Source organism: Cyclopterus lumpus, chromosome 23 (genome assembly GCF_009769545.1).
Source record: "Cyclopterus lumpus isolate fCycLum1 chromosome 23, fCycLum1.pri, whole genome shotgun sequence".
Lineage (NCBI taxonomy): Eukaryota > Metazoa > Chordata > Actinopteri > Perciformes > Cyclopteridae > Cyclopterus > Cyclopterus lumpus.
The window spans coordinates 13,901,508-13,922,060 of NC_046988.1; the positions used below are offsets into that span (position 1 = coordinate 13,901,508).

Here is a 20,553-nt window from a genome sequence, read left to right on the forward strand (position 1 = left end):
GTTCTCCGGGTCCCCGGCCGGTCTCCATCCGTCTCCATCATGGCGTCAGTAAACACTGAGTGGTGATTGGTTGGAACCTGCCGCAGCCAGTTCGGGTCCACAGCGTCTCACGTTGTTTTGTTTTCCTTTTGCAAAGGGCAACGATGTCAGCGGCGGCTTCCTGTTCATATGTTTCTCTGATCTGTCGAACGCTCCGGAGGTTTTATTCGCTGTTCAGAAGCCGTGAAAAGAAAAGTCCAAAATGTTTGGGAAGTCGGCTTGAAACCACTCTTTGTCTGTTAATTAAGCTTAGCTTAACTTAGCTTTGTTTAGCTTAACTTAACTTAACTTAGTTTAGCTTAACTTATCTTAACTTAGTTTAGCTTAACTTATCTTAACTTAGCTTAGTTTAACTTAACTTCGCTTAACTTAGCTTAGCTTAACTTATCTTAACTTAGCTTAATTTATCTTAACTTAAATTAGCTTAGCTTGATTTAGCTTAATTTATCTTAACTTAGCTTAGTTTAACTCAACTTTGCTAACACTTAACTTAGCTGAATTTATCTTAGCTTAATTTATCGTAACTTAGCTTAGCTTAATTTAGCTTAGCATAAGGACTGAAAACAGGGGGAAACAGCTCCTAAGAAAAAGACCCGCATCAACACCTGTAAAGCTTTGACTAAACAAAGGAGATATAAAGTGTTAAATCTTAGCGTTGTTGTCGCTTCGTGTTTTTAACGCATAAACAGGACTCGCAGGTCGAGGTTCACCGCAGTCAAAGTACATTTGTGCACGTTTTGCAACGAGCAAAGCGACTCATTTCCAATAAACACAGCTGGAAACAACACAGACATGAAGAGAGTCCAGTTTGCGTTGATTTAAAATCAAAGAATGGCCTCTTTGTTCCACATCTTCAAGCTGTGAGATTTATATGAATTGCTTTGTTCCGAGCCTCTTGATTTCATCTTTATTCTCCCACTCTTTCTCTCTCTGATGATCCATTCCCTTACAGACAGCTGTTGTGTGCACACACCTGCACAGCTCGATGTTCTCTCCATTATTCATGACGACTTGCACAAGCGGCGATATTTCTGCGGTGGGGTCTCGAAGGAGGGGGGGGGGGGGGGTCTTTAAAGCGGTCCTGTCCCGGTGACCCAGTCTCCGCAACCGCCGAGATGAAGGGATCCCCCGGAATAGAAGATGCAGGGTTCATCTGGGATTAGACTGTTTCCTCGAGTGTGTGCGCGTATATATGAATCAATTACCTCGGAGGTCGCATGAAGATGTGGTGGAAGTGACTCTGAAATATGAGCTTATGAAACTTGTCGTTTTCTAATCAGGCGTTTGTTCCTCTTCCTCCTCTTTTCTCACCTCTTGATGTTTATTACACAAACGGCACCTAGGATCAAAAAATATTCATACTGCTTTCTTTTCATCTAGAGAAAGCCAAATGTTGGTGAGAGATAACATGCAGAGGGAGTGGGAGGTGGGGAATGAGAGAGAGAGAGAGTTGTTTATATGATCTGACGGGATGAATAATTCAGAAAAAAGGGCTCCCCGAGTTATATTAAAAGAATAGTTGGGGCAGCTGAAGTCGGGGTGGCGGACAAGATGGGACGCCTTGATTACGGGAAGCACAGGGAATTATTCAGACTTGTTTTCCCCTCTCACACACACACACACACACACACACACACACACACAGGAACACACATTCCTGTATAAGCTTGGAAGTGAGGACCAGGACAGTTCACATTGGGAGTGAGGACCACCCTTTCTGCTGTACTTAGAAAAAGATTAATGCTGCATTTAAGGCCCTAAGAGGCTACCTGACTCAAGTTCACACCTTTAGATTCTTTAAAAAAAACTAAGAAAAAAAAGATATATTTGTAATCGGTTTAATATCAGAGTGAGAACCGTTTCATAGAGGGCGCTGTTGGGTGCGTTTTATAATAGAATAGTTTACCTATCTTCTCTCTTTAGCCTGCAGTTATTATTTTTTATGTGATTATGTAATAATCTGGATGTTTAAAAAGAGTGACCCCCACACACACACACACACACACACACACACACACGCACACACACATCTCCAGCAGAGGTAAGAATCAGCCATCAGGTACTCTGAAGTCTTCTTCCAGAAGTTTTACTTGGACCTTTTTTCTTTTTTTAGACTTTGCTTCCTTCCCTTGATAATTTTGCAGCACTGAGCATTTTTTGTTGTTGCAGTTTTCTCAAACTTAATATATATAAAGAACCGCCGGTCCCTCTTGATTTCTGACTTTGGACTCGTCCCAAAAGTTAGCTCCATGAACTCATTGAGTCGTGAATTTCTTTGTATCCTTTTTTAATGCAACGCTCTTGATGTGCAGGTCGAAAGATATTTAAAGTCGAGATCAATTAACTGGGCGAAATGTGGGTGAATGTTCATTTATTTTTCTTGATTACAGAAAACCGTTTCAAGAGCGTATGAATTGCTATATTTCAGTGTGATGTAGCTCAAAGCCACACTTTAAGATACAATCATTTTAAAGAAAGAAAGAAATGTTATTGATCCCCGTGGGGGAATTCTTCTCTGCATTTGACCTATCCTTAGTTATTAAAAATTCAGCGGTCAGATTTCTATAAAATGCTAATTGTATCACAGGTGCAGGTGATGTAATCGTAATGTTGAAACCATTCTTCAGTCTAAAATATGTTCTTGATCTCCGGACCACGGGGGCTTACAAAAGGAATCTTTCTTCTCTTTATTAAATATAGAAATGCTCCGACATCGCAGAGCAAAAAGCATCCGTTTGTGTTTTAATGGAATGTCGTTCGAGACGCACCCGAACACCAGCTGTTAATAGAAAAATCATAGAATAAAGACGTTGTATTCGTCATCGGCGGGGCTCCAGATGAAGCTGACCTCCCCGGAAAGGCTGTGGGAGGAAGAGGGAGCGAGACTCTGACTGGGGGGGGGGCGGGGGTACTGGACTCTGTGGGATGAGGACATGACGGGAGGAATCTGGAGCTGGAAGGGAGGATCCTGCTGCTGCACTGTGTCCGCATCACACACACACTGGGCTGGGTGTTGATTTCCATTCTCCTCCATACTCCGTCTGTAACACCACCTACATTAATCCTCTGCAGCCAACATTATCTGCTACACCTTGTTGACAGGTGTGTGTGTGTGTGTGTGTGTGGGGGGGGGGGGCACACCTGTGATCACAAGGAAAACACCAACTGTTTATGCTCAAGGTCATGCTTTTAATTGCCAGCCTTGTCGTAACAAATAGTGTCTCGCGCCCTAATTGCCTCAATTAAGAGTTCAAGAAAGAACAGAACTCCGAGACTCCCAAAAAAAACGTACAAAAATCACTGAAAGGGACAATTTATTTTCAAAGATGATGGAGCGATTCTGCCGTAATTATGTGCACTTTGAGTGCGTGGTAAAAACAAGAAAAGAAACCTTTGTGCACGAAGAGACACGCACACGAAATAAATCAGCATCCCATTCATGAGATTGTTCAGTCAGAGTTGTTATTCACCATGTTTCCCCCACACCGAGAAGAAGGACGGTCTCAACGTTTAATCACTTAGACAAACGTTTGCTTCTTTCATCTCCGTTATGAATATCTAAAAACCGAAAGGGACGATTTGTGTCTCTTGTTTCTTTTTCTTTTTTTCTCTTTGACATCAACGAAGCTTCAAAAGTGCTGCAGATGAAAACGTTGACTAAAAAGAGGTTGTGCGCATGTTTTTTTGTTGTTGTTGTTGTCTGCAGGTGTGCTGAGCCTGCCGGAGAGTCTGAACCTGCACCGGGACCAGCAGCGCTCGGGGCGGGGGGGCGAGGCTCAGGCGTACACGCAGGCCGAGCTGCGCACGCTGGAGCAGTCGCTGCTCGCCACCCGGGTGGGCAGCATCGCCGAGCTGAGTGAGTACACGTCCACCGGCAGCTCGCTCAAGATATCAAAGCGGGACACTTTTTTAGATAGTTTAGAGAAATCACAGGTGTTGCAGGTTAAGATATTTGTGCTGAAACTCAAGGTCAAGGTCAAACCTTCGACAACTCAAGGACACACGTAGGCGGGTTTTCTCAAAAACTCCATCCAGATGAAAACGGGAAAAAAAACACAATTGAAGTGCTGTCAAGGCCTGGTGGGCAGACACACACACACACACACACACACACACACTGGCGATGTTGGCGACAGGTTTCCCCGTCGTGGGAGTGCCGCAGGAACGAGATCCTGAAAACTCCGAAATGAGTCGGCATTGTGTTGGTTTTTTATGCACTTACAGTCCCCTGTAAATAAATCCTGTGACTGTAACGTTTTTTTTTTTACGGAGGCTTTAAACGTTTCGCTTTGCGGCGTAACGGAGCGTGAGCGGGGGTGGGGGGGGGGGGGGGGGGGGGGATCGGGCCTGCAGAAAAACAACAAGACCCCGACTCCGGCGTGTTTGATGATGCGGCGGCAGATTTTGTTATGCACATAAATCCGATTGCGAGCGAGGACTTATTTCCAGTGTTTTGCCAAATGGCTCCATCGGGGTGGTGGAATGCTCACTCCCTGTCACGGTGGTCTGAGGCCGAACCCTCCGCCTCTCCACTGCTCTGGTTTGGTCTCCAGCAGCTAAATGCTCCACTAAGTTCAGGAGCTACAGGGTTAAAAACCTCTATGATGTTTTTATTTATTTTTATTTTTATTTTTATTTCAGTTCTTTTGAGGTTAGAGGGCATAATTAGAATGTTGTAATTATTCTCAGTAATATATTTATACCCAAGATTTTCCTCTGTTTCCTGGACAGATTGACGGAATCTGTCCAGGAAATTGAATGTGAAATCCAAAACGAAGGAAATCATGCAATGAAATTGAATGTGAATTGAGTGTGAATCTGCTCCATCGAGTGCTTTAAGGGTGCTTTGCTCTGAACATATTCTCCCGTCTGCTTTTGACCTTAAAGGAGCAGCTCTGCAGCAACTCTTTGCATCTTATTTATCAGAAGCAGGTGCAACAGGAGCCGTTTCTCCGCCTCATCGACAGTGCAGCATGCGCGTAATCTGCTCCTCTGATTCATGCATGCCTTTAAAGGAAAAGCTCTTTATTTAAAATAGTCGCTGCAGCAACACATGTGCATTAATCCGCAGCGTAAATCAAAGTGCCATTTCCTCCTGAAAACCAACTGTGGCCATATGGGTTTCTTTATAAACTCTTTTCTATATCTTAAGAAGGATCCAGCAACAGACAAGGTAGTAAGAAAGTATTGAGACATATTGTTTTTATTTTCATGACATTTGGTGACATTAATAAAAGAATGGAGCATGACCCCCCCAGCCTCATGTTTTCAAAGAAGATTGCAAAAAAAAAATGGGGAGACAATATGTGTGAATTTTGGGGGGCATTTATTTATTCAGGGTACGTCGCCTCTCTCAGCCAATTCCTGTGAACAGTTATAGTGGAAAAATATAAATAAAAATATAAGATTAATAGAACAGAATAAACGACAATTAATAAGTTTCTAATAACAAGCAGTCACAGGCAGGTAGAGGACAGACAGAAGGTCATGAACCAGCCACTGGTGCAGTAGAAGTGTGAACTTGAGCAGCAAACATTATATATAATAATAATAAATAATATTATATATATAATATATATATATATGTATATAATATTATATATATAGAATAATTATATATATTATTATATATATATAATATTATATATATAATAATTTTATATAATATATATATATAATTAATAATAAATAATATTATATATATAATATTATATATATATGTATATAATATTATATATATAGAATAATTATATATATATTATTATATATATATAATATTATATAAAGAATAATTTTATATAATATATATATATAATTAAATATTATATATTTCATATTTTAAATCAATTTAATAAATTCCAGTGGTGATCACATCACATGTTGTGTGGTTGTCTGTTTCATGTATGGATTAAAAAAAACATGGTGGTCTGAAAGAAAATATAATGACCACAAAACATAGGCATTGTGAAGTGTAGAAGAGTAGAATAATAATAATAGAAGTCAATCTTTCAGTGATCCGCTGATGCATTCTGGGGCTTTCACTCCCAACACGTTTCGGGCATTCGGCTGCAGTTGCCGCGGAAACGTCCGCGACGTCCACGCTCTGCTCAGCTTTTCTTGTTTGTCTATTTATTTTCAGCTCGACCTAAAAGCTGCTCGATTCGAACCCTCAAAAAAAAAAGAAAAAAAGAAAGCATTCTGTTTTTCCTCTTTTGGACTCAAAATTGAGTCACTTGTGGACAAATCAATTTCACCATCAATATACACAACTTTTCTAAAGAGCACAGATGGAAAGTACTGAAAGCGTGTGAGTGCTCTTCTCTGTGTTTATATATTTATAACCATCGATTAGATAAACATATCATTATGACAGCGGTTCTCATGTTTTCCAAATGAACGTCTCATAAATAATGCAGATGTTATGTAAATTGTAAAATGCATTAACTCCGCTTACAATCACTTTTAGTTTACATTGATACATGATTACAGATAAATATTGTATTTGCATGTTTACTGACAACAAGTTTTAAACGTACGAAATTAGGCGAGCAGTCGTGAAGCTCAAAGCTAATATAAGTGCATTGTGACAAATGATAATTGACTGGCCGTGAGCATATTAACATTTGTACCTCTCGTCGTGATATCGGAGCTGTGCAGCAAGAGGAAGTTGCTTTTAGAGCGATTTGAGTGAGTAAATCAAACTGAAACGGTAAGAAAGTGTGTTCAGAAATGGTGTTTAGTAACTCCCAATGCACGCTGAGCGCTTCCTGCTGCTGCTCCGCGTGAAAGTCGCCAGAAACAAACTTGAGAAGATGCACTGAAATGCTCCTGCAAGTCGCTGCTCGGGGCTGCACGGTCGGACGCCGCGGACCCCAAAACAAGGCTTTCTCGGGATCGTCACGTTTTAAACAGTTTTGAATTAAAATATAATTTTTTTTAAAAAGCTAACGGGCTCAACATCCAAAAACAATAAACAAGAAGCCGGTGCGTTCAGGGCAATTTCACCCCCGAGTTGTTTGGTAATTAACGGTTGATAGAGGAGGCCGTTAAAGAGCAGCATTCATCACTGCATGCATCATTTCATTCTCCAGAGGTGTGTGTGTGTGTGTGTGTGTGTGTGTGTGAGCGGACGTATTGTGACCAGGTGTGACAGAGGAAAGCCTGCGAGAGAGCAGCGAATAAACGGCGTAACGCGGTGCAGAGAGGCCCTCCATTCCTGAAGTGTGGAGGTTATAACCAGAAAGGTGTTCATGAAACCAAACCACCATGTTTGATTCTGTTCACGGTTGGCACGGTTTCAAAATGGCCTTTAACCAAATGATGCTGCTTGTAATCCAGTTTATCTCATTAATGTCCTCTCGTAACGCTTCGTATGATATCTTAGGCAACACAACTAAACTTCCGGTTAAGGAAAAGATCACGTGTGAGTATAGTGGTACACGAGAACAGCGGTGAAAGTCCAGCGGTTTCAGGAGCACGTAACCTGGCTCACAGTTACGTGGGGTGTATAGAAATCAAAGTGTATTACCCCCTACAGCTGTATTAAGATAATGCCAATCTAAACATCGTCTTCCGTCACGACCGCGATCGATTATTTAAACTGCGTTTAAATTCCGTCTCTTTTCCCGACGCCGACTCAGCGTTAAATATTGCAGCTGCAGGCCGCACGACAGCTGGAGGACGATGCAGTTGCTCTCCAGTGGTGCTTTTTTGACAAAGGGGGGGGGGGGGGCTCTGGTTGCTGTGGTATTAAAACCGCACACTCCCTGTTACCACAGCAACCACAGTTTAGCAAACCATCAGTTTCGTGTGCTAATTTGCAGCTTTTATACTTGACGACTAAATGCGTAAATTGTCACTTTGGGTTTCCAGGATGATGTGCTGATGCTTATCGCAGGCGGCGGTGTGAGCTTTAAAAACATGCGGGCGGCGTTGCTCTCGCTCCGTATTTTCCCCCAGCTGACAATAGCCAGCTTGAAAAAAAAAATAATTTGTCATCGTGTATTCTACTCTGAGGAAAAGTGCTTATTCTTCAGGGCTGAGTGGATTTCACAAAGAGAGGGATCCCTCTGCAGGAGTCGTGCGCTGGTTTTGAAAAAAGGGGTTACAGAGATGTCACTTTCTCTTCTTAGAGGAAGCGATCGCTTGACTGGAAACCTGTCGAATTGTGACTTTGGATGGTCACCACCTCTACCCCGCGAACAAGCATTATTCTCACCATAGATTATTATTAAAAAGACCCCGCCGGCGCTGTTCCATTCACACACACTGACCGGGGAAGGTGTTACATTTCATCTCCAGACCGTCCACGCAACGTTCTCATTTTTCATCATATTAAGAGGTTGAAATACGTCTCCGGGCTTCGCCATGCATCATTCTCTCTCTCTCTCTCTCTCTCACTCTCCTCATCTCGCATATCTGACCCACTTCTCAGCGTGGATGATGGAGGAGGAAAAAAAATAAAGGTGAGAAACGAGTCGCCCCGACTTATTTTCTAAGTTTAAAAAGCTCATTAAGCTGCTTTTCGGGAGGTTTTCTTTTTTTCAATCTGCCCATTTTGACCGTCGGGGGCTCTGCTGATGATAACGCCCCCCCCCCCCCCCCCCCCCCCCCCCCCCCGTGTCCTGTTCGGTAACTCTCTCTAATGGACGTGTCAAGGCAGGACGGTGTCTCATTGTGCCGCTGGGAAAAGGTCCCCGCTGTCATTTAGTCCTCTTCATTCCATTTCCTCGGTCCCGCTCACTTCCTCGTGTCTGTCCGTCACAGGAGACACTGGGGTTTACGGGATAAAAAATACAAAATAAAAGCGAAACGGAATTGTTAAAATGTGGTCATTCAGTCACTGGAAACGGGAGGTGCGGCCATTTCCCTTATCTGCCTCCCAGCACCTTTAGGTGGGGTGGGGGGATGCTAACACAAACAGCCCTCCTCACAATCCTCCAGACACACACACACCTCTTCATCTGGCACAAAAGACACATGCCGGAAAATCGTGTAGGCTGTCGCTGCATGCTGCAGTAATTACGTGAGGCTTGGATTCATGATTGTATAATGGTTCCATGTCCCTCGATACCTGCCACGGGAATCCCACTCACTCATCGCAGCTCCCCCTCCCCAAAGATTAGAACAGCGATTAACGAGCCGTTATAAGAAATAACTCGAGTAGTTTTCAAAAGGAAGATGTGAGAACAACATTTTCTGGGCTAAAGCACGGAGAGGAGCTTCCTCTGTTTCCCATTCTTGTGTCTTCGTACGCGTGGCGTTGGTAATTTCAAGGTCAAAGGGTATCCACTGCCTTTTTTGAATGACAATAAAAGGAAATCTATTGTAGTTTCAACTGCATTCCAATGCGACTACAGTCACATTTCAACTACACTTCCAACAGTGTTCTTACAACCCAGCTTGACATTGAACTGTAGTCGTTTAAATGCCATTAAACAACCAAATCAAATCATTCAATGATATCTTTTTTTTTAAGTAACTGTGAATCTAGGATGCTTTGGTCATTTGCAGGTCACATGATGTCCTGTTAAAATTACGAGAGGTTAACTTATTCAACCCTAGTTTTTAGAAGCTCATATTGTACTAACTTCTTTTTATTCTAGATAAGATTTAAAAGTATATTTAGGCTGTGTATATATACAACCTTCACATAACTAATAAGTAACTAGACTTTCCAGCCAATGTTTGCCCATTTTTAGCCATGCTAGCTGTGTAGCTAGCTGTCAGTCTGTTGGTTCAAACATAACTAATGACACAAATTAGTGCTTGTTCACAAATGCTAGCATGCTAACACAATGGTTAACATTGCAAAGTCGGGTGGCTATTTTCCTCCAGTTCACATTAATAAAGTTAAGCTCTTTACCCCAATTTGAACCCTCCTGGTAACTGGAGTGTTAACATCGATTAAGTGTCTTTCCATTGCCTTTATTGGCACGCTGTAAACATCCTGGAACAATGCTCCCAACAAGGACATGCATCAGATTTCTCGTATTTGTTATTCACCTTAGGTCTGTCCTCAAAAGCCATAACAAGGTGTCCTTTTGTCCTCCATAATCCATAATCCGACGGCTGACGTGCAACTCTGAAACACCAACTGCCAACTGAGAATGCATCGCACGGCGACTTGGGGGGAAAGCGAAGGGGAGCCAAAAGACTCGCTTAAAGAATGACCCATCACGGCCAAGCAACTTCTATACAACAACAAAGCACCGGACCAACGTGAGACCGTACAAGACGCCACTTCTTGTCGAGTTCTTGATCGGTTTCGTTCCACAGGGACACAGACGTTGACCGAGGACTGAAGTTAATAACAACCAACGCGCTGTTATTGCCGATTAAGCTCTGATTACTTTGTTTCCGGTTTTATACGTAAAGGTCAGCGGCCTCCGTGTGCGTCTCTGCTGTTGTTATTTGATCACGCCTTTGCTGCGTTGCATTCTAATTAAAGTCTATTGAACGTATGGCATTTCCAATGAAGCTGATGAGTGCAAGCGACTGCACCGGCATGCGTGAGCGTTTGAGTGTGCGACGCCCCTCCGGAGAGGGTACAACACCCACAGGCAGATGTTCTTCATTAATAATTATTACCCATAAGCCCAACATGTGAGGCGCCGATGATACACAAGCCTGCCTCTCTCAGCTCCTCGACTATTAGTGACTTTAATAACAAGTTTGACTTCCACTTTTCACTCAAGTTCTGCTGCAATAGGACGACGGGCTTTCCCGCTGTAGCCCTCGTAGCAGTGCTGCTGTGAGCTAACGCAAGACCCACTAATTGAGTGTTTTTGCAGAGAGCCCAGAAGGCTAATGGAAGTTGTGGGGTAATAAGGCGGTGAATTGAACAGGCTGCATTTAGTTCTCACCTCAGTTTCCGAGAAAAACAGAAAGAAAAGAAAAGACGGGGCAGCTGTTTGCAGCAGTCGTTAATGAAAGGAGACTTCACAAAAGATAATGATAAGACAATGCTACCAAAGACAAGAGTGGGTGCTTTAGGTTGATAGATTGTCAAAGGGTTAGAATGTTATATGTGCCTGAAACACTCTAGTAAAGCCTTGAATGTCAAAAATAACTTCTACAATTATATCCATAAAGTTTGCATTGTATAGTTGATAGTGGACTTATTGTTTGCCTGTGTATGCACAAGAGATCGAGTGGTGCCGTACATCTTTTTTTAGTCCAGACTGATATATCTCGACAACTATTGGATGGGTTGCCACGAAATTTGGTAGAGTTGTCCATTATTTCCTGATAATGTATCCTAATGACTTTGATGATCCTCTGACTTTTCCTCTAGCACCACCGTGACATTAATATTTGGGGTTTTTTAGTGTCTGTTGGTCCAGAATCGCATATCTCAACAAATATTGGATGGATTTCCATGAAATGGAAACATTTACACATTTATGCCCTCCCTCAGGATGAATACTAATATCTTACGTGATTCTCTGACATTTTCCACTGGTTCAGTCATCCAGTCGATAGTTTATTTCAATTGAAACTATATTTTTCAATCATTCGCCGCTGTGTTTCGTGTTTCGTTACCATGCAACGGTGATGAACATATAATGAACATAGTATAAAACAGGCTATCTATCAGCATGGCGTTACCATTTACCTCAAAGCACCACTGTGCCTCAGTAAGGCCTCGCAGAGTCGCCAGCTTGACTGTCGACTCTTAGTCTTGTTATATGACTATATGATTAAATTGCCCACTAAATTAACTTTTGCTGTGTGCTGCTGCGTTTTAGTAATTTCCGCTGGTAATGTAATTGTGGAGCATATCCAAAAAAAACTATGAATGCGAAATACTATTTAAGGACATCAAGTCCATGCATAAGAAGGTTATATATTGTATACTGCGGTAGTGTGCAGTCGTGTTTCTGCAGATCTTCTCAGAAGAGCCATTAAAACAAAAGTCCCTAAAACAGCCATTAGACAGAATAAAGTGGCATCCATTTAGAAGTCCTGTGACTCGGAGGAGGAAAGATGATGACAATAGAACGAGAGAGACCGTTTGTGTAATCTCCCGTTCCGTCTCAACAGACTGGAAACATCTGGAAAAAATAAGACAAGATGACGAAGCCTCTTTAGACTGAGAAAAGCCATTATCAAGAAGAGCCTCGTATTATTTCCCACACACATTCACGCTAGTTGTTAACGAACAGACCTTTTCTGGGACTTTCACGAATGAACCATCGGTGCTTGTGTTTCCGTGCACTTCTTGTGCTCGTTTCTTTGCTTTATGGTCAGTCATCGGTCCAGGAGTGGACAGCTGCAGCAGGCAAGACACTTCTGTTGGACGGCTTAATTTACTCTAGGAAATAAGGAATCGTGAGGCTTCCTGCATCAACAGTCCTATCAGATTCAATACAGAAACAGTGCAAAGATGAGCATTTGACTTTCCTAAACAGGGATTTCTTCACATTTGCAGCATCTTGCATCATGAGACCTTCATTCCAAATATTTAGTCAACATATCTTCCAAGGCGGGGAGGGGGTAAAAGAACGACTCTGCATGTTTGACCCTGGCTGACCCGGGGACTGGAAATTTAAATGTTATCTTTTTTGTGTAAATATATATATATATATATATATATATTTGTAATTAAAAAACAAAACATTTCAAATAATTATTCTGTACCCCACTGTTCTGTTGAAGGATCCTGGGGCACAACAGATGGTATCATGCTGCTGCTGCCTTCAAGTGTTCCCTTTTCAGCATCTGCCCACAGAGATACACTATTTCGTGGTGTAGTGGCTGGTTAGAAACAGTAGTCTATGTTTAATTAAGTCTATCAATAAAGTTACAGTATCTGAAAGACACTAAACTTACATAACTTTGAATTATTATCGTATATTTAAGAATACGTGACACATAAATCCTTGAAGTAGTGAATCTTGAAGTAGTTATCACCTTATATTGCGGTTATGGCTAAAATGCTAGCTAACAGTTGCCTATTTACACATCCAGCTGACATGGAGCAACTTTAACTTTTATTTGAGGTCCCCTTTCTAGCTACCTGACGAATTTAAGTTCAATATTCACTCGGCTTTTTGCTCTGTTTTGATCTCCACCACCTCTCAAGACTAATATCCTGGTGTTTAGCTGCTAAATCTTCTACTTTACCAGCTCAGCTTGGTCTCACTCCCAGGGCGTCAAACTTTACGCCCTTAGCTTAAGTTACATAACAAAATGTATTATTTTAGGCCCAATCATGATGTTTTTCTCACCCTATCCAAATAGTTTTGTGGCCTTAACTTTACCCTGACCTTTATACAATGCTAACCACGTGCTACAACGTTAGCCGCAACATTTCACAACGTCACTAGTGTTACGTTAACCACGTGTTACAACATATTACAGCGTTGACTAGCTAGTGGCTAACCTGTGTCACTTGGAAACAGTCACCTGCTGCTGGGAAACTTATCCAAATAAATGTGCCTTGAAAAGAAAAAATATTAGTAGAGTGGCAGAGATTCATGCTGAATCCCCCTTTCACATTACATTTACTCATTATTGGAGGTTCACCAATATGACTTATGTGTAATTGAGCATTTTCCTAACTCCATCGAATTCTTTATTATTAAAAAGGTTTCTGTATTTACCTTCATCTTTGCTACTTCTATATTTCCTGTGTTGTTTGGTCCCACATGTGGGCACCCCGTGTGGGTATTATATGACGTGTTCAAGGCAGCACAATGGCTGGAACATCCCTAGTGCTTCACTGACGTCCGGCACTTCAGTCTGAATGAATCATGCTGTAGCATTTGTAGAACAGCACTTTGTTTGTTCTCTCTTAGCCGTTTGTTTTTGTCCCTTACCTTTGCAGAAGGTGACCTGCTGCGTATCTATGTCGCTGGGATTCGCTCAGAACACAAGCAGCGTGTCACATTATTATGAGTGCATAAAAAGATAAAATAGAAGATGGATCAGTAGTCCGCTCATGACCAACTCTTCCCTCCATGGAGCCTGTTTGCTGCAAAAAAGGACTAGAAATAGCACATTAGAATATATTTCTACCCTTTTCTTTCATTCCTGTTTGGCGACTGCCAGAACTCCAGATGGTCACTCAGCCTCTGACGGGTTACTATAAAAATGTGACTTTGGATCATAAAACCACCAGGCTTAGAGCATATATAGTGTATGTACACAGTATATATATATATATATATATACATATAATATGGCAGCTTGTAATGTATTGTTATGTTATAAGTTATAACTGACCTCCCTCTACATGTCCAATATTTAATACATCTGCTGGTGATTAATTTCCACTTGAGCAGCGCTGGTAAAAGTATCTGCTCGTTCTGTGTTGACGATGACATGCCCTGTAATTGACTGTGATTAATAGTTGCCATGGAATTGCTAATGTGTCCCAAAGGCAGATCTCCGAGTCCGTCGTATTACCAAGCGATGATTAAATGTCCTCGGTTCGGTCCCCCCGGGAGCTGGAGGCCATGACAGTGTGTCAGAGGACAGCGGAGGAATCTTCCATCTCCGTCGTCCATTAGAGAACACAACAGTTGTCTCGCAGTGGTGACACCGGGTCACGTTTGATAAGAGGCCGGCTCGCCGAACTTTACCCGCATGAATTACGAGCTTGTTTTCTGACTCTTGTGGGCGATATGCTAACAAAACAAAAAAAAATTCAAAATACGCCTTCGTTAACACCCTAAAGTTGGTTATCTAGCATGTAAAATAGGTTTGATTATTACAGAGATGAATTTAAAGCGGCTACATTCCTTATTTTTATAAGATTGGTGGGTCAAATTACTAGATATAATCTGACGCTTGAGAATTACCCACCGTCTCTAGAGTATTTCTTTCTGTTTACTGTTTGTGCCAGAAAATGTCTTTTAGTTCTAAATCAACTGCTTAAAAAACAGCTGAGTGTCTTCAGTTTTAACAGTTAATGCGACGGGAATAAATATTCATGTATACAAGTTTAGTTTGTTTTGCACCTTCACAGCTCCGACTTGATTTCTGTTGAGATGCTTCCAGTTGACAGAAATGAAAACATTGGCCTTTTTAATTTTTCAGATTATTTCCATGAGCAAGCATCTCCTATCTGAATCAACTGGAGATGTGTCAAGGCGTTTAAAATCAAATTATACGTCGAGAAACATAAGAAACATGACACAGCGTATTAGTTAGTGTGCATTGAGCCCTTTGAAAGATAAAAGGATACTGAATGCCGTCGTATCTCATTGACATTCGGCTCTTTAGATGGATTTCTCCTCCCCAGAACGACCTCCACGCCTGCAGGAGCTGAGTCTCTGGATTCTGCACTCATAATTACCTCATAATAATTTTCACTGCTTCCTCCCAAATTGATTGGCAAAGAAACACAGAGAATAAAAAAAGCGTCCACAAATGAATTAGGTGCAAATACATAATACAGCATTATTAGCCCAAATGTGAAAGTTAAACCTTATAGAATAGTTTTATGTTAATATTGGCTATGTTGAGACCCCCACAAAGCATATTATTGGAATTATTTATTTGGGGTTTCAACTGTGATAAGAATTTTATCAAAGTTTAATTACTGTGCGTCAAAGTAAACACACTGTTCAATACATTCTAATAACTCAAACCACATTTTCTTTGGCTTCTAGTTATGAGAAGATTATTCCATTGTGCTTCATTGTACCTGTGAAAAAGATCATACTGTTATAAAAGCAATCTTAACTCCCGTATTCTGGCTTTGGGACGACAAAACAGAAGTTAAAAGCTTCAGTTTAGGTGTTAAAATGTAGAGTTAAGGCTTCATATTTTTATGCTGAGATACCTCAGCAACATTTGGGTGGATTGCCATTAAATTTTGTTCAAAGAGTCATGATCCCCAGAGGATGAACCCTACTGACCTTTCTGATCCCTGACTCTTCCTGTAGCGCCACATTTGCGTGTATTGTGTGAATGATCTCTGCGGCTAATGAATGGATTGCCATTAAATTTGGTTCACTCGTTCATCTTCACCCTTTGGATGATTCGTAATAACTTCGGTGGCGAAATGCGCTCAATACTTTGGTTCATAACCAAATGCCTGGAAAGAATTGTGACATTCGCCCCAGATGTACTTTGTGTTTCGTGCTAATTGTCGTGCTAATTGTTGGCATGCTAGCACGCTTTACTAAGCGGGTGAACATGGTCATAATCGTACCTGCTAAACATCATTACGTTACATTACATATCATTCAGCTGACGCTTTTATCCAAAGCGACTCACAATAAGTGCATTGGACCATGAGTACAAACTCGGCGTGTTATCACATCCCTGTGAGGACGTCGGTGCATATTAGAGCCAAAGTGCAGCCTCACTGAGGCTCTCAGTCTTGTTAAAGTTCACAGTCAGAGGGGAACAGAGTTACTTTCTTTATGTTCCACGAAAACTATTATCTCGATGAAAACATTCATCCCTGAACTTACATTATGGAAACTCGGAGAGACGAGGTAATTACAGGGTTTGTAGCCGGCCGTGTGACAGAATGTACAATGTTGACATTTTCATTAAAGCCGGGGCTTTTTTCTTTTTTCGCTCTCTGTGCCGTTTCACTATTTTCTTCCGAGTCGAAAAAGGCAACAAAGTCCTGCTCTTTAATGAGTCCTTCGGAAAGAAGGGAAGAAGACTCTGGGCTGGGAGGAAAAAAAGGAAGACACCAAGCTGTCCTCTATGATTAATACAAATGAGATGAGGCACGAACCCCCCCATGGGAGTGTCGCTTAGATAATTGCAGCAAAGGAGACGGGAGCAAATGTTTTTGGTTTTGCCCTGCCGACAAAACCAAAGTCAAAAGAACAATTAATGATGGCACCGAAAGCTCGATTATCAGACCCGGCGTTCAGCTCGGAGGGACGGCGGCGGGTTGTGGTGAAAAACGAGATGTTTTCCTTTATCTATAGAGGCGGCGGTTTGGTTACAGGGTTCTGCTTTCGCTCAGCAAGCTCTGCAAACCACAAGGGAGCGTTTTGTTTTTGGGTCTTTTTATTTGTGTGTTTGGTTTATTTTGTTTCCCACTTAGCAGGGAAATGGGGGGTTTGCAAACGTAAATGCATAGTTCAGTCGTCTTTGCTTTATCTTAATCTGTATTAATGTCTCACTCGCTCTTAATATTCAGGCCAGAAGCCCACTGCGTAAACTCACACTGAGCCAGCATGGGGACGTCCTGGAGTGGGAAGGTTTTCTGTGCCGAATGAATCGGCCTGATTGATGTCTCAAGCAGAGAGCCACAATGTAACGATTGTTGCATTCAACAATTAATGTATTGTTTGTTTTTATAGATTTCTTTTATATAAAATAGGACGTGTTCCCAGAGCCAAAATGTGAAATCTGCAGTTGCTTCTTTCGTGGTAAATTTACAATGATATTGAAGAGAGAACATCTAATTAAAACTCTCATCGTGGAGAAGCGCCGTTTGACATTTGTGTTTATTGAAAGACGAAAGCAATTAATCCATTCATCACAAAGCTGTTTACTGATAAATTAACTGAATTATTTATTCATGTATCATACAGAATGGGTTTTATTGTAACTCCAGAACAACACAATGGTTTCTGATCTGATTGCCTTATTTTTAGTAAGTTTCTTTTACAAAACAATTACAATATTTAATTGAACTTTTTATCTAACACTTTAGATAAAATTGAGTTCAAGGACTTTGTAATTTATCGGCTTAATTCCTTTAAAAGCAACAAAGTTAAAGTATTGAAACAAACATCCTTAGATATTATTTAAGCACTGTTGCCAAACTCTTAATTCGAGCACAGAAATATGTAATTTACCCTTTTTAAACCAGTCAGAAGAGCTCAGACAAGACACTAAATCCATCGATTTATAAAGCAAAATTACCGAAACTGTTCAAACTTTGGCAGAAACTGTTGTGTTTCTCACTCATTGTAAGAAGCTGATTTAGATGATATGTTTTAAGGGCTTTAAGGTGGACCAAAACATCACCTGAACTTCAACCAAAACTTTTATTAGCCCTCCAAGTCAATGACAGCTGCATAGGTTGTAGGTTGTAGCATTAGCTGGAGGTCACATCAGTGCCGTAACGGAAACACATGAGGCCCCCCTGCAGAATAACCCTGAGAGGGCCCCCCCCCCCCCCCCCTCCCCCCATATGTAAGGGATAATGTATTGTCCGGTGGTCATTATCCAAAGATAAACGAACAGGACCCAAGCTTTTCTTTTGAGGGAAATTTATTCAATCAGAAAAAACAGCTCAAACAGAGAACAAATGTATTCCAACAGAAACAAAACATATGCTAGGGCCTATCAAACAGCTCAAATAGAACATGTGTTACAACAACATAACAAATATGCCTACATATAGTCGATACACCGGTAGGCTACTTTCTACAGGTTTGCATTTGAATACACATGTGCGCGTCTTTAACCACGCTCTTTACATCTAAACTGACGTTTATTCTCTATGCTAAGGACGGCCAGACCTGACAGCCTCTCTTGTGACATGGAGCTTCTGAGATATGTTTTGATCAGTTTTAGCTTGGAAAATGACCTTTCTTACTTAACGGTTACTTTTATTATTTTGTACAGAGCCGTTGTCTTCTCAAAAGGGTTGCAGTGTTGGACAACGTGAAATGAAGTTAAACAACGATGTGGTTGTGGAGATAATTAAGGAAACATGTCCGATAATGGGCGCAGGGGGTATAGTGAGAGCATAGGTTTAATAAGGTTAATGTATTTTCAAGCACAACACATAGACAGAGCAGTACAGCTGTCAAAGTATAACGTTAGCTACGTGGTAATGTGAGCTATTGCAAACAGTACAATACCCGTCTCTTCTGGCAGATGAGTGCATCCTTCACCAGCTGGTCGAAAAAGACTTCTAATTTTAAAGTTTGGCATTTAATTCAGAATTTTTCTGTTTTGATTTCCGCTTTTGGGCACCACTTTTAAATGTGCGTTTAATTTTTCCTCAAGAGAAATGTCCTCGTACTTCTCCCAGAATGCACCGCGGCCCAACAATAACACCAGTCCGCGTAGCAGGAGGCCCTAGTGGTTGCCTGTTACGATTGCCTTTACAACTATTATTTAAAACTTATAAAGCCAGTTTAAAATACTTTTTTTATTGTGTAGCTTTATATGAGAGAGACAACTTTGAGGGATATCTTAATGTTATTACGTAATGTAATATTATTTATTTATTACATTATTCGGCCCAGATTCGGCAGCCGATAAACCGGTTGCCATGTCTCACACAGAATCTGCCCCTGTCCGTAACAGCTACACCTGGGCCAGACATGGCAACAGTGAAATGTGCCAAAGGTGGCTCACATTTGGCCGCATCGAGCCGGAACACAGCCGAGTCAGCCGACACTTAGCCGCAATACGGCCGAGTGCGCTGGCTAGTGTTGGATTAAAAAAAAAAATTGCCATGCGAGGCCCCCTGTCACTGCGAGGCCCCCCCCGCAGTGCGGGGCCTGCGGGGGTGATCTCTACGGGCCTGGGTCACATCCTCCTCAGTCTGAGAGCAGCCCCTCTTCTCTAACTCCTTGTCTCCTCTGTCCTCCTGTCTGGGACTCGGAAATCAATCTCCATCTTGAAGGATGTCTCAATTCCTAAAACGCATCTCGAGGAGAGAGGAGGCTTGCTGGAGCTCGTCAGCAAGGATACACAGATGTATCCTTTTGTGGAAGTTCTTTCAGCACCCGTGACGTTAAAAAAAAAGAGAGGTGTGACGGCACCTTCTTGTCACATTACGCCACATTGTGAATTGAATTAAAAGTACATATAAACATTGTCAAGCTGACATGACCATAAAGTACAACTCGAAGCACGGATGTCTCACTCTGTTAAATGCCCGATGCCTTCGACTCCTCACCTCTTCCCCTCGCTTCTCAGGAGGAAAGAAATCGAGGGGTGTGTAAACCTAGAGATGAGAAGCGCTGCAGGCCTTATCGTGATGTCATTGGCACTAGGTGACCTTACCTAATCGTGTCTGTTTAATGCGTCGTACCTGGAGACGGGAGCCTCCCCACATCTTTAATCACTTCATCCTGCAGAAAACGGAGCATGATTTCCCTCGTTCCCAGTGATTTATTGATGCATTTCATCCTTTTTCTGGATAACCGTCTACGAGGCTCCACCGGAGCCGGGGTGCAAACTGTGCCGTGAGGCGCCGTGCCTCTGTTTACGTCTGACTGCCTGTGAACTCCGTCAGGGGCCTTTAGTCTTGACAGATGGGAGAACCTCGGAGCGCAAGGCTCACCGCCGTCACTCCGACGAAGCGATGAGGTTTTTCGAGACGGGCCGACTTTGCTCAGACTGGGTATTTTTGGAACAAACAGAATCGGAGAGCAGATGTGTGCGTTTGCTGTTTACACTGCACACTTTCCACGCATATTGTTGTATTCACATTAGTACTCGTCGTGTATCCGGCAGGAGAACGCATGAACTCACAATATTCATGCTGCGGTGTTTTCCGTCCGCGTTTTCCTGAAAGCTTTTAAACCAGCCGGCGTTCCGGTAAACAGAGTAAATAATTAGATC

The 20,553-nt window shown here is 41.9% G+C and overlaps 1 protein-coding gene across 4 annotated transcripts in view; it reads left to right on the top strand.

Annotated features, from left to right (window-relative positions):
* LOC117726010 (ankyrin repeat and BTB/POZ domain-containing protein BTBD11-A) overlaps positions 1-20,553 on the top strand; it is a 117,623-nt gene that overhangs the window by 72,513 nt on the left and 24,557 nt on the right. For 3 of the 4 annotated variants that reach the window (XM_034525978.1, XM_034525979.1, XM_034525981.1), the window contains exon 2: positions 3,746-3,895. The exons of the other annotated variant lie outside the window; for it this stretch is intronic. In XM_034525978.1, the coding sequence (XP_034381869.1) occupies positions 3,746-3,895 (150 nt within the window). The remainder of the gene's footprint in view (positions 1-3,745; positions 3,896-20,553) is intronic. 4 annotated transcript variants of the gene reach the window in all.